The following is a 15,419-nucleotide window of genomic DNA, read 5'->3' on the forward strand; positions in this document are numbered from 1 at the left end:
CGACTGCATGATGAGAGGCACCAAGTTGCTGCTGGTTGGATGTGGAGCAGGTGGAGCTGACAAAGTGAACAGTGAGGGATACAACAAGCACAGGTTGATGCTGCGCTCCATACCGACACAGTTCCATCCCATCACATTCATCCCACAAAGCTCAACCTAAAACTGATCCTTTTTCTCTGCATGAGCCGTGAAACGTTCTGATCGGCTGCTCTTAGTAGAGAGGAAGCGCAGCGCCCAGTCCCAGTCGGCGCGGGAATCCAAAACATCCAGTTGGCATCGGACAGTCAACAGAGCGTTTGGTCCGACTTAGTGTCACAGTCTGCTTGACAGCCAGCAGTGTCAGAGTCCTTCACATCCAGATACAGGCAACAGCATGAACGCTGCTGTCAGAACTTCTACCCCCAGGTCGGTGTGTGACGTAGCAACCAAGTCTCGCTTCACGCATCACGATGGCCTTCAGTCAGCTGACATGCAGGGAGACCGTATCCGAGGAAAAGAAGTGACGGGACAGGGTATAAGACCAGGTTTAAGACAAGACCGTCTTTTACTGGTTGGGGTGATCTAGGGAGAGTACGTGTGGGAGGAAGAGGATGCCGGATCAGCCATCGATGGGGGAAATTCTGCAAAAGTTCTGGAGTGTGTCTTTAAAGGAGTAATCTGAACAGGTATCATCATCACATGTCACCAGTTCTGATAATGGAAACCAAAGAAATGATAAAAAAGCCTTTACTGACGATTCAGTCATATGAAACGTATCCCATGGCAACAGAGGTAAAGAGATGCTCCCTGCTGTACAGATCACAGCAGTGTTTTAACAGTAAGCCCTGAAGGACAACACCTCCTTATTTCCAGTAAATACTGAAGTGTGTCTTCTTTTAACTCCCCCTCGGGTCATATAACCGACTGTCCCTCCACACACCAGTAGTGCAACTATCTCCCCCACCAGCAGGCCTCCAGTATCTCAGAGAACTACCTGACCTGCATCCGGCTCAGAAACTCGTCCCTTCTCAGGTGAGTTCAGACAAACAACCTGACGCCACGGTCTGTTGAAGGAATCTGTCCTAAACATCACGTTTATTCATGTATTAATGAAAAATTATTATTATTATTAATAAGTAGGAGCTAATAAGCATGAAGGGTGGGAAATTAAATTGAAAAAAATCTGGATTTTTTTTGCTTCACAATTTCAAAATCAATTTTTGGTTTTGCTTTTTGTAATAAATACAAATAATCCAAGAATTGTCATTTTTATTGTTGTTTATTGAAAAATCGAAGAATGGTGAGAATAATTTATATGAAATCAGCACCCAAAAAATCTGAATGGAATCGGGACAAAAGCATGTCGTCACGTCCCTGATAATCATCCTAACTCACGTCCAGACTCACCTTGGCCACTTTGTGATTGGCTGCTGTCTCGTGTGAGGTATTCTTCAGGCCTTCTTTAAGCTGGGTGATAAAAAGCTCGTAGCCCTCGGTGCTGGACACGTCAATCTTCTCCTGACAGGCTGACAGCATCTGCTGGGCCTGCACACACACACACACACACACACACACATACACACACTTCCAGGTTCAGTTTGAAGATGGAGCACATGGTTAGACGCACATTTCAGCCGGAGTTCTGTGAACCAGAGTCTAAAGCTCTGTGGTGGAAACACAACACAATACAAAGTTAAATAAAACAGAATAAAATTAAATTAAAAATTTATTTAAATCAGATATTATTTATCAAAACATTTTTTATTTAATTTTACCCATATAAGGGAAATTGAAACTGTTGTGTGTTTTCTAAAGTAACTTCCGTCACATCCGTCAGACACCTGTAAAGCAGGCATGAGTTTAAAAATAGAATAAAATAAATTTAAAAATTAAACCAAATAAATATTATTTATCAAAGTATTTTTTATATAATTTATGCATATAAGAGAAAATAAAGGTGTTGTGTGTTTTCTAAAGTAACTACCGTCACATCGGTCGGAGCGCCTGTAAGGCAGGCAGGAATTTAACATGAGCAATTTTTTCCTGGAGATTTTATCAATTAAGAATAAATAAATTAATATTATTTTAGCATGCAGTGAAGGCAGCAGAGGAGCTGAACGGCAGGTTTAGTGGAACACAGGTGAGTCAGTGGTCAGACATGGCGGAGTTCTGCTTAAATGTTCAGTCGTCGCTACAAAAGCTGCAGCTTAATACACAAAACACACCCAGCTGTCAGGGTGTGTGTTCATATTTCATATTTCAATTCACGCAGGTAACAAAAATAAATAGCTACGAGTGTAGAGGAAGTTGCCATTTCTAAATGTTTTGGTGATCAGAGACTTATCTGTGTGTGAACTGAGTAATTCCTCATCTGAGTGGGTTTCTCTGTGTTGACATGATTCTAGTTCTCCCATGTTGTTCTACCACCAGGAAAACAAAACATTTTTTATGCTGCTGCAAGTATTTAGTGAATAAGCAGCAGGAAAACACATGTTGCATTTACTTGCTTTGAACAGCCATAATAAAAAGTGTTCTGTTAAATATAGAATAAAAGATGAATTAGAAGAAAAGTGGTTTAATTAGGGAAGCTGCGTCCGTGGCATCAGTAAGTTGTGACAATAAGACGTTGGCGAAACGGTCCTGTTATTTCATTCGTGATGAAATAAGAGTCTGGTTGGGCTTACAACTCATTTACTGCTTCATCGTAAGCGACTCGGCGTGACGCTGATGCCTGCTGACTGCTCTGTGAAACACAACATATTTCGTTCCAGATGTGCGACCTTGTTTCTTTACTTCCGCTGTTCCAGCATCTGTGTGTCAGACAGCAGCTACTCTGCTGAACGACAGCTGGAAGTCGAAGCTAGCGAGACGTTTTTCCTGCTTTCTAGAGAAAAGCTTTTTTATAACAGCGTTTCCAGAAAGACCCCAGAGATCTTGAAGCCTTGTCGTCCGTTTGGCTGAGGCAAATCAAGAATTAATCATTTAAAGCTCAACCTTAGAACAACAAGACAGAAAAGTACTTTTTTTTTTTTTTTTTTAAATCTGAAGTCTTTATTCTGCACTTTAACAAAAAAAAAAAAAAATTAATTTGTTTAATATTTTCACCATTTATTACGATGTGATTGGTCTAAATGACTGTAGTGTCATGGTTTGCTGTCTGGAGTCCACCAGAGGGCAGTAGACCAGTTTTACATGATGCACAACAGTGTTTTGAGGAAAGTTTTTACTGTAAAGTGATGCAAAATGTCTCAGATTATGTATGTATTAAAGATTATACGTTTGTCTTTATGAGGGTAATGTGTAGGATTTATTTATTCTTTTCACACCAGAGGAGATTTATGCTCACTTTACATTGGTTTTACATTATTTTGTTATGTCGGCGTCAAAACATAGACATAAAACACAAAGACTTTCAATGAGTGTTCATAGTTTTTACATTTACTCATCAGATTTCTTCTCTGATAATAAATGTACCAAAAAGAATCTAAAATCAGGACTTTCCCGGTCTGCAGCTGCATCAAACAGCAGAATGACATTTATGTCTAATGTGATTTAACTGTTTTTACAGGTAAAAAAAAAAAAAAAAGACAAAAAGGAATAAATATTCAGCTGGTTGTGGTAAAAAAACTGCGACAGCCTGAAGTAACACAGCAGAAAGTCTTTTCTTTTAGGAGGAAATGTGAGGGAGGAACGGTGGGATGTAGAAATACCAGTCCTGCATGCATCTGGACAGGAAGCAGCAACCAGGTCAGCAGGAAGTACAAACCCTCAGCAACACACACACACACACACTTACTGGAAAACGTCAGCAGAACATATCTAGAACTGTGGCTGTACGATACTGGAAAGCACTGATATTGTGGTTGTTTTCCAGCCCTGCGATGTGTATCGCGATATGAAAAAAAACACAGGAAATTTCAACAGATGCTGCTTTAAGTTATGCAGCACTCCAGCCGTCTGGTTGACAATGGTCTTACGTCTTTCTGTGAATGGTTTAGTCTGTGTTTGACGGTTATAATGGTTATCTTTTATCAATAAACCCCGGCTGCAGCCTGGAGAATGGGACAGGGCTGGATATTGGGCGGGTTGGACGTCCAATGGGCGGGTTGGACGTCCAATGGGCGGGTTGGACGTCCAATGGGCGTGGTTAGGGTTATGGGTAATCCAATCAAAAGGTTGAGGGGGTTAGGGTTATATCCAGCCCCGCCTCATTCTCCAGGCTGCAGCCAAGTCCCTCTCTCTTTCATTGCCTGCATCTTTTGTTCTATAACGTGTGTTTAACCGTTAAGGATTGTTTATTTCCATTAAAAATAAATAAACCTGCGTGTCAGGTATCCTTGAAACCGATGAGAACATCACGTTCATTTGCCTCCTACATTGCAGGACGTGCGGTGTGACTTTTGCACACGTGCACACTGCGATGACGATGCTCAGACGACACATTCTCCAGCTCTATCTAGAACGTTTCACGACTCCGGTGAGTGTGTGAAGACGTTTCCTTTCACACTGAAAACGTAGACGCAGATACAACGGAGCGTGACAAGCGTTCTTAAAGACAACAAAAAGTTTTCGTTGTGAAACAAAAGGGCTGTTGTTTGTCAGGTGACATCTCCAGAAGCTGCTTCCTGTTGTCTGTAAGATGAAAATCATGTCTCACCTCTGTGACCGGCAGCTCCAGCTGAACCATGTCCTCCGGTTTGGCCACTGGAGGCTGCAGGGCAGTGTCCAAGAGCAGAATGCCGTTCAGGTCCTTCCTGCATCCCACAGCGTAGTCGTCCACAAAAAGCACCTTGTCCACAGCAGGGAAGTACTGACACCTGACACGTCCGCCGGGTTTGGCTGGGACAGGATGACAGGACACAAAGCGAGGAAGACAGACAGTTATCTGATGTCCAAGCAGAACCTTTAGAGGAATATCAGTTTCTGTCTGTTGTTGGCTGCTTTCAGACACAAACACTGCTTGAATGAATTTGCAAAACACATGCTAATACAGCTATTCTGCTCTTTTCCCCACAGAAACAGAGAGGAATACGTTGCAGCCATGTATGACCTGAACATTTATATTTACAATCACCCGATTTTCACCAACACAACACAAGCACACAGAGGGAACACAGAACAGTAAGACAACATTTAAACACGTCAAGAGATGCTATAAAAACACAAGATGTCAAATCTTTAAATCGCAGATTTTCACTGAATCTAATCAGCGCAGAAATGGCAGGACGAACAGGCTAGAACCCAAGCACTTCTAGCCACACTCATCTGCCTCAAATGGGTCTAAAATGTTCCGTTTTATCCAGAGAAACCAGCCCCATGACAAGCAGGAGCAGCATTCATCTATCCTTATTTACCTACATCAGTCTGGACACTGGGGACAGTTAAAGCAGCTCCTTCAGGGCTGGACCCACAGTAATCACCAGTTAATCCATAAACTGCAATATGAAAGCAGAGGGAACAAAAAGAAGTGCCCCGCCATCTGCTATGTGTCCCTGTGATGCCAATAAACCCTGAAGAAGAATCATCTTTACGTAATAATCTACAGAGATTCTGCATCTCATTGCTGCAGGTTGATGTTTCTTTACTAGCAGGGATGAAAAATGAAACTTCCAGCAGTAGTGGAAACAGCATTCACGTGTCAAAAACATTTGCATACTTGTTGTACGTGTCGATGCGTGACCTGCAGCACACATCAAACAGAAATGATGGGCGAGTCACGTGTCCACATCACATGTGACACAGTCTGCAGGTCCAACTCTGACCCTGCTGCAAACGTCACACCAGTAAACACAAGTCCACTGAAACTTTATCCAACAACAGCCAGAAATCACACCAGATCCAGGTCTGGCAGAGAGTTTATCTGAACTTTAGTGTTTCTTAGATGAAGATTTCAAATGGATTTAGTTCACAATCTGAGTGATAAAAACAAAGAAACACGGTGCTGTTTGTGCTTTCCAGCGTCAGAAGGAAACAAACTGATTCCAGAGCAGGTGGAAGCAGAAGGTGCGCCAAGGTTGATGCTTTTTCAGCCTCAGAGCTTATTTTACTGACAAAGCAGGCTAATTTCAGAAGTCTGGACATCAGAGGTCCAGCTGATCCTCAGGCCACCAAGGCACCACTTCACCGCCAGAGGATAACAGTATTTCATAAACAAACATTTCAGTCAGAGGAAGACAGAGAAGATTTCATGGCAAAGTTTATGAGAGCTGGAAAAACCTGCTTCAATACTTTACCAAAGAATAAAAACATTTCAAACTCATTGCAGGCAACATCAGATTTTTTAAATAAAGTCTAAACAGCACAAATCTGGTCCGTCCCGTCTCCCCCATCAGTCCCAGACCACTTTTATATCTGCTCCTAAACCACATCTACAGTTGTGCTCATATTTATTCATACCCTTTCATGAAAGAAGAAAAAAACAGCTGCCTGTAAAATAAGATGAAATTGACTAAAGTAAGAATAAATAAAACATTTTATGAAAATCATTACATTATTTTCTAATTCTGGTTCAATAGAAATATTTTTTTAAAAAGCAAACAAATAAGATAATTTATTACATATTCCATCAGTCATAAAGTAATATTTAGTTGAACAATCCTTTAATGTTTCCGCTCCAGTCAGGTGTTTTCTGTTCCTCTCAGTCAGACTTCTGCACCTGTTGACAGGTATTTTGTCCCACTGTTCAACAGAAAAGTCTCTCATTTGTCCAGGACACATTTGTTTGAGTTTTTTTTTTCTTTCTTCAACTCAATTAAATGAAAAAACAGTGTCTTATATGACTAAATTATATTTTTGCAAATGTTTAGTTCTTGTTCCTTTTTTAAGTCTCCAGTTATTTGAGTGACTGTTGTAAATTCAGCCTTTAGGGGATGAATACATATGAGCACAACTGCATATCTGACGGTTTCCTTCAGCCTGAACGGTCTGTTCATCCAACTTCTACGTCACTGAAGTGAAACAGACGTCACAATTCTGCAGCGGAGGAGGGGGGACACGCAAACTCTGCACTGTGTTTGACCTCACGTCTTCCTCTGTGCATGCGGGTCACTTCAGGACTGTGCACAGCAGTATGGTGGAAGTAATGTTTACCTCATAATCTAAACAACCACAGGGGAGAAAAAGAAAGAAAAGTGGAACATGAAGAGCTGCAGTGTGAATGCTGCCTCATTCAGGGGGGGTGAAAACCTTTTTCTTTTTGCAGAACAGGCTGCAGACATCCTCAATACTTAGCATAATTTAATAAATAAAAAAAAAAAAGAAAAACTTCCATCAGATGTCCAGAAGCTCCAAAACCTTTCTAATGAAAAAAACTACAGCAAAACTACATCTGGTTTCACCTCAAACTGGACTTTTATAGTAGATTTTATAGTCATATGAGGCAGAAGTCCAGAATATCTCAGTCTCTCCTGGATCATTTAAACAGATCTGATCTGGAGATGCATCATGTAAACTCTGCGCTCCAAGTACAAGTAGGATGAAGATGGGTGCATCGCGGAGAAAACTGGAGAAGTTCTGTATTGTTTCTTTAAAAAGCGCTGGACTGTCAGCGTGGCTGACATCGTGCTACTCTAAGGTTCCTTCAACTGTTTAACAGATTTCCGTCTGTTGGCTTTTTCTGGACGCGGAAAAAAAAAAAAAGACGACAGAAAAACCCTTTGCTTGAAGATTGTGGGCAGAAAGACAGGTTTTAACAAGGAGAAATGATATAAAATGAATGGAAAATATGTGGAAAACTCCCAGTGCACAATGTTATATCAAAGTTCATGACATAAACACCATCCAGAGGAAGATTAAGTACGCCGTCTAGTTGGTGAGACGGCATTTACGGACAGCTAACAGCTAACTAACCTGCAGGTAAAATTTATAACAAATGCTCAGCTGATTGTTTTTCTCTTTCTGCAAGTTAATCTGACTCTGGATCAGCTTCATCCTGACCAACCAGCTCTGTTGTCCATCTCTTCTTCTACTGTTTCCTCATCACACCACCTAATCGAGGCATATGCCCCCCTGCCCCCCTCCCCGATTCAGGTTCTGCTAGACCAGATTTTACCCTGAATCATTAACCTTATGTAAAGTGCTTGAGAAGACTTCTGTTGTGATCTGGAAAGACATGAGGGTAGAGTCACTTTGATATCCACCATAACCATGTCTAACCTGCATGGCTGCACCACCTGATCACCATCACTTCACTTCATCATCTTTCCCACCCTGAAAACACAAGTTGTTGCTTTTAAGCCTAAAGACATTGTCTAAGATGCTTTTTTTCATCATCATAAAACATTAAATGCAGTCTTTCTGTGTTTGGGTTGGATAAATTACTTTGTCCTCCTTCAGGCTAATACTATGTTATGTATACACAACACTTTACTTCATCTGCTTTTACCACGTTTCAAGACAAAAAACAAACAAACTAAAAAAAAGGAAGTTACTGTCTTCCCCCTCCAGAGTTGATCCATATAACCATGTTCAGAGTTCATGCTGCTCTCTCTGGAATCCGAGGAAAATGTTTTTATAAAACAAACTCACAGAAACTTTAAAGAATTTGGAAGCAATAACATCTGACTGTGAATATTCTGGCTGAATCCGTGCAATCTGGACAGAACCAAATTATTATGCTGTCCTCATGTCCTCTACTTCTGATCCACGCTGCAATTTATTTTTCACTATATAAACACAGAATATGCAGATTTTGGTGCAGATTATGTGTATGTCGCTGTTTTGGTTTTTTTTAGAGCTGATTGAGCTACAGTCTGTCTTGTTTAGGAAACTTGTAAAAACTGAATTAAAATGTCAAGACCTGCATTTTTCATTTCAAAGTAAAAGGGATAAAAGTTCTGGCTCGTTGACCATTTGTGGATCTATCAATCAGAGAGATGTATTTTCCTAGAGGTTATCAATGACTACTGAACAGGTTGAGTCAAAGGAAAAAACAACCGAGGGACAATGTCATAGATGTCTTAATGTTACATTGTTTAAAGTAACTCAGTTTTCAGCCTGAACCATCAGAAATCCTGGTTCTGGCGGGAGCAACCGGCTCACTTTCCTTCCTGGAATCAGAGACATGATGATGCTTTCTGTAACTTACGTTGTCCAACCGCTTTATCACTAAATATTTCTTCATTATGGCTGAACAAGACTTACATTCCAATAGGCGATTACTGTTATTCACATGTCCATAAAAATGATCTAAATGAAGGGATTAAAAAGATCCCAAACAAGTGCCTGCCAGGAAAAACTACTATATAAGCAGTTATATGCAAATTACTGTGAATGCGACTATTAATAGCTCTGAACCCAAATTGGCTTTCAATCAGAATATCATGTTTTTCAAAAAACTTATCTAACTGGGCTACAAAGAGTTTTTCCAGTATTTTTTCCAGCCTATAATTATTAAAAACAGTTTTATCTCCTGATTTATGTGGCGGAATAACTTTGGCTGTTTTAATTTTTTCTGGAAACACACCATTTTTAAATGACAGGTTATAAATATATGTAAGTGGTACTGTGATTTCATCGATTAATTTTTTTAATTAAGTCAAATTCATTACAGTCTTTTTATGTTTTGTTTTTACATTTATTTACAACTTCAATTATATACTTACTTTGAATCATATCCACGTGAAAATTATTCGCATTTCTTGGTATTTGCACATCCCATGCGTTCCTAGAGTTCTTTAACCCATTTGCAAGCTTAGGACCAACATTCACAAAAAAAAAAAATTTCAAATCCCTCTACCATATCTTTAATATTTGTTCAATTTTTGTCTTTGTCACGGAATTGCTCAGGATGTTTCTGTTTGTTTTGTGTTTTTCTAATAATTTTATTGAATACTTCCCATGTTCCTTTGATATTGTTTTTATTTTCTAGTAAATAAATTAAATAAAACAGTAAGAAACCTAGTAACTCTTGCAGAAAGGAAAGTGTCAACACCTGCTGACACAACTGCAAGTCGGCATATAATCTCACGTTTTATCACCTTGGTAGGCAGAATTAGCAAAGTTAAGACCACAAGTACACACATGTCCTTTCTGTCACGGTAACTACATGAAGTCAGTTTACTTTCTGCATCACGTTGAATTTTTCAAGTGACTGTCAGTCATGCCGCTGATTAGCCGCTAACTAGCTTAGCTTAGCGGCAACCACAACATTTCTAAAATTAAAAGTAAGAGGCTTTTAGACAGCTGATGCTTTTCAGATATTAGTTATATTTATAAGCCAAGTGTCAGAGATATTACTTGTATTTCTACCGACGTGTCAACAGTAACCACTAAAATAATAGAAACTACCGAGGAAGGTTACCGGTTAGCTAGCGCTATGCTAACTCAGCTAGCTACCTGTTAGCATGCAGAGGTGTCAATATGTGGTAAACTGTGTCAAATCCAAACATCTGTGGAACAAAAGCATCGAACTCAAGAGATGGTGGCAGAGTTTTTACACAAGCAAAACAACCTTAATAAATAAACCAGGTTGTGAAAGTAAGCGGACTAGGCCCGTATGCAGCGGTAAAGGCAGCGAGCCTGTGTTGCAGCTCAACCGGAGACCGGAGTGCTGTAGCCGGCTTGTCAGGACTGGTGTGCGGGGCATGACAGGGAGCCCCGGTGCTTACCGTGCAGCGCTGAAGCCTGGAGAATGGCCCCTGAAGTGCCGTCAATCACCTTGATGCTGCCGCGACTGGTGACGGCTAGGATAGCGTTGAGGGCCGGGTGGTAGGAGAGGCTCCGCAGGCCCTCCTCATCGCAGCGCAGGCAGCCGTCTCTCAGCACAACCCAGTCCGAGGAGGCGGACGAGCCGGAGCCCGGCGAGGCCGCGGCCGCCATCTTTCCTTATTTCTTTCCCCTTCCCTTCCCTTCTGGCCTTGTAAGGATCCAATAACACACGTAATATTATAAAATCTACTAGATTAATTCCAAAGTACGAGTCCCCCGCCGCTGCTGGTTCTTCCGCGGCTTCTTCTCCTCCACCCGTAACCGCGGCGGTGGCGATTCACCATCAGCGCTGTGGAACTCCTCACATCTCGCGATAACAACAAGACCCAACGAGAACAACTGCTGGACAAAATAATGGGAACAACAGCGTCATCGTTTCACGCCAACCTGCGTGATAGAAAAGTTTTTTTGATTTAATTAGATTTTATTGTGACAATAAATATAAAGAATACAAATTAAATAACTAATTCACATTCAATAAAATATTATATCAAATCTTTGTAAATCACACCTCTTCTTAAGTGTCTTTTAAGATTTAGGAACCCATGAAATGAAAATTAAATTAAAAATACTTTATTAATCCCCAAAGGGAAATTCAATATTGTAGTATATAATAATTAATTTGAGGAGGTCTTGTTCCAGAGGCTGATGGCTGCTGGCAGGAATGATCTTCTGTATCTTTCAGTCTTGCGTCGGACCTGAAGAAGCCTCTCACTGAACACACCTTGTTGTTTCATCACTGTGTTGTGGAGAGGGTGTGAAGAAACCTCCATCATCTTCATCAGCTTGTGCAGCATTCTTCTTTGGACAATCAGCTCCAGCGGCTCCAGAGTTACTCCAAGCACAGAAGCAGCTTTCTTGATCAGTTTGTTGATTCTCTTGATGCTACTACCCCAGCAGATGCTGCAAAGCTGACTGCACTCTCCACAACAGACTTATAGAAGATATGCAACATCTTGGTGCAGACGTTAAACCATCTCAGCTTCCTTAAGAAGTACAGTCTGCTCTGACCTTTCGGATTTGAATTGAATTCGGATTTCGAATTGAAAACAATTGATGTGTAAACAAACAATTCTATTCACAATTGAACTTTTTCACAAAATGAAATTCTATGTGAACATGGCTTAGAGAAGATCTAGATAAGAGGTTAATGTCTTGTTGAAAACGTGATAGAAAAGTTTTAGTTGTGCTGCGATAGCATGCGCCACATTTATGACCAATATAACAACTTCACTTTCTACTCACAGCCCTACTTTATTCATTTTGTTGTCTGAATTCAAAAGAAGCACGAGAGCAGTAGTTATTCATCTTAGCTTCTGAATTACTGGTGATTTAATCAAATTATCATGCAATCATTACTTTTCACGACCGACAACGCTCAACAATAACAACACCTTGAAGAAAGACTAGAAATAATAATAGAAAAATACAAAAAATAGAAAATGTGGTTTCATTGACAAAATATTCAGCTTTTTGTGTGTCAGAATAAACTACAATGCAATATAACATTTACAGGGGATTTTCCCACTATTTAAAGTTGGGGATGTACATGTAAAACTGTTCAAATTTCACTGCTTACTACACAACATGCTGTTCTCCAGCAAGATTACCGACCACACACACTCTCACACACACACACAGAAGTGACTACACCATGAATGGAGTACTACATCAGTGTTTTCACACTTTTTTTTAAGTCAAGGCACACTTTTGTCTCTGAAAAGAACCACAAGGCACAAACCAATCCAAACAAAAACTGTTTTTAAAAAAGCTTATATTAATATTATACGTTCCATCTTGTCAAAGTGTCTTGAATAGAAATCAGATAAACAAGAAAAGGAATTCTATCATCTTTCCCTCTACTTGGTGAGAAACCTGGGCCTGTTTGGAAGAACACAGCTGCTTTTTAGACCAATTAGGTGAAACTGGATCATCTCTCATGGCATACTAGTGTGTCACGGCAGAGTGGTTGGAAAACACTGCACTAAATCTTCTGGTTCAATAACAGCTTGTATGTAAACAGTCCCCTTCATCACATTGTTCACATTAATAAATCATCAGATCAAGACTAGACATTACACATGATAAGTTATTCACTTCAATTCAATTCAGCTTTATTTCTACAGCACCATTCAAGGCACTTGATAGGCATCAATTTCAGCCAGTTCATAATAAATAGCCAACAGATTGCATTGAATCTTAGATCCATATGACAGTTGTAATTAGAAATATATCTGTATTAAAACTACCTGTTATTTTATTTAATAACCTTACTTTTAGTGCCAATCTTAACATGGATTCAATCACCACCCTGAGCTGCATGAGGCAACAGTGGAAAGGAAAAAAAAAAGCCTTATAACAGGAAGGAAAGACCTCCAGCAGAACCCGGCTCAGGGAGGACAGCCATCTGCATGGACGGATTGGGGTGGAGAGGATAGGAAAGACAGATCAACATGCACTGCAGCTTTTATCCAGGCAGAGCTGCAGGAAGAGGAGAAATATGCTAATGATCCTAATCCTGTCATATGTTTATCCGGCTTATTTCGCCACACCCACTTCTAAACGTAGGCAACTTCCAGATTTGAGTTGACATTTTTTAGTTAGTTAGTAACACTGCAATTTGTGGCACCTTAAATAACAAGATGCAGCAACTTAGTTGGGAAACAAACAAACTCTTAAAAAGTAAGGTGACAGAGTTTCCCACCCATGATTAAGAAAGTCCACTGAGTGGGTGTGTCAGGTCTGGAGGTGGACACACACACTGAACAGGGAATTAGCTCTAACAGCTCTTTGATGACAAACCAAAAAAACCCCACAGTTCAGAAAAAACCAGGAACACTGCAGGGAAAATCAGAGAAAGGGCTGGATCGCAAGGTGAGAACACAAAACATTCTGAAAAAGAACAAGAAACAGCCAAGCCTCTAAATACCCAGAAGGGAGAGAAAAACACAGGTGAAACACATGAGGCGATTATGAAGCTAGGAGGAGGAGATGACACACGAGGGAGGGGCAGACGAGGCACCCAGGAACCGGATCCTGACAGGGTGCATGACATGCAGTAGTGGCCTTTCCAGTGTTACATGGCCACTCTCTCTACAACGGCAATTGTTACCCCGCAGGGGCATTTACCATTTTCTGAACTTTCTGTTGCCACTCTGAAACAGCTAAAACCCCTCCCTACCTGAAGATGCTGCCCCTCAGTGCTCTGCAACTGTGGTTTGTTTATGAAAATAAACAAAACAACATACGTTTGTTCATATTTATCATATTTATCACATGTTTATCATTATTTATCATACATAAATATAAAGCTACATATCACTGGTCCCCGTTTATCATATATTTATCAGCTCATATTTTACATATTTATCTGCATTGTCAGCTGTGGATATAGAGGACATTTATGAAATATCGTCTTCGTCTCGTCTCGTCTTCGTGCCACTTATCCGGGGTCGGGTCGCGGGGGCAGGAGCCCAGACTTCCCTCTCCTCAGCCACATTTGCCAACTCTGCAGGGGGGATCCCGAGGCGTTCCCAGGCCAGCCGAGAGATATAATCCCTCCAGCGTGTCCTGGGTCTTCCCTGGGGTCTCCTCCTACAGGGACGTGCCTGGAACACCTCACCAGGGAGGTCCAGGAGGCATCCTAACCAGATGCCCGAGCCACCTCAACTGGTTCCTCTCGATGCAGAGTAGCAGCGGGTCTACTCTGAGCCCCTCCCGGATGACCGAGCTCCTCACCCTATCTCTAAGGGAGAGCCCGGCCACCCTGCGGAGGAAACTCATTTCAGCCGCCTGTATACGAGATCTTGTTCTTTCGGTCACGACCCACAGCTCATGACCAGAGGTGAGGGTAGGAACGTAGATCGACTGGTAAATCGAGAGCTTCGCCTTCTGGCTCAGCTCCTTCTTCACCACGACAGACTGGCGCAGAGTCCGCATTACTGCAGACGCCGCACCGATCCGTCTGTCGATCTCACGCTCCATCATTCCCTCACTCGTGAACAAGACCCCGAGATATTTAAACTCCTCCACTTGAGGCAGGACCTGACTCCCGACCCAGAGAGGGCAATCCACCCTATTCCGGCTGAGGACCATGGTCTCAGATTTGGAGGTGCTGATTCCCATCCCGGCCGCTTCACACTTGAGCGAATTGCTCAAGTGAGAGCTGGAGATCATGAGCAGATGAAGCCAACAGGACCACGTCATCTGCAAAAAGCAGGGACCCAATCCTGAGGCCACCAAGCCGGATCCCCTCAACATTCTGTCCATATAAGTTATGAACAGAATCGGTGATAAAGGGCAGCCTTGGCGGAGTCCAACCCTCACAGGAAACGAATCCGACTTACTACTGGCAATGCGAACCAAGCTCTGACACCTGTCGTACAGGGACTGGACAGCTCGCACAAGGGGGTCCAGTACCCCATACGCCCGGAGTACCCCCCACAGGAGCCCCCGGGGGACACGGTCGAACGCCTTCTCCAGGTCCACAAAGCACATGTAGACTGGTTGGGCAAACTCCCATGCCCCCTCCAGGACCCCAAAGAGGGTATAGAGCTGGTCCACTGTTCCGCGACCAGGACAAAAACCGCACTGCTCCTCCTCAATCCGAGATTCGACTATCCGGCGGACCCTCCTCTCCAGGACCCCTGAATAGACCTTACCAGGGAGGCTGAGGAGTGTGATTCCCCTGTAATTGGAACACACCCTCCAGTCCCCCTTCTTAAAAAGGGGGA

At 41.9% G+C, this 15,419-nt stretch overlaps 1 protein-coding gene across 2 annotated transcripts in view; it reads right to left on the reverse strand.

Annotated features, from left to right (window-relative positions):
* birc6 (baculoviral IAP repeat containing 6) overlaps positions 1–10,963 on the reverse strand; it is a 120,641-nt gene extending 109,678 nt beyond the window's left edge. For both annotated transcript variants that reach the window (XM_079248618.1, XM_079248617.1), the window contains exons 1-3: positions 10,587–10,963; positions 4,637–4,818; positions 1,387–1,524 (exon numbers count right to left, since the gene is read on the reverse strand). In XM_079248618.1, the coding sequence (XP_079104744.1) occupies positions 1,387–1,524; positions 4,637–4,818; positions 10,587–10,797 (531 nt within the window). In that variant the 5' untranslated portion in view covers positions 10,798–10,963. The remainder of the gene's footprint in view (positions 1–1,386; positions 1,525–4,636; positions 4,819–10,586) is intronic.
* Positions 10,964–15,419: the final 4,456 nt, after the last annotated feature.

This window comes from Telmatherina bonti (assembly GCF_933228915.1).
Source record: "Telmatherina bonti genome assembly, chromosome: 11".
NCBI lineage: Eukaryota > Metazoa > Chordata > Actinopteri > Atheriniformes > Telmatherinidae > Telmatherina > Telmatherina bonti.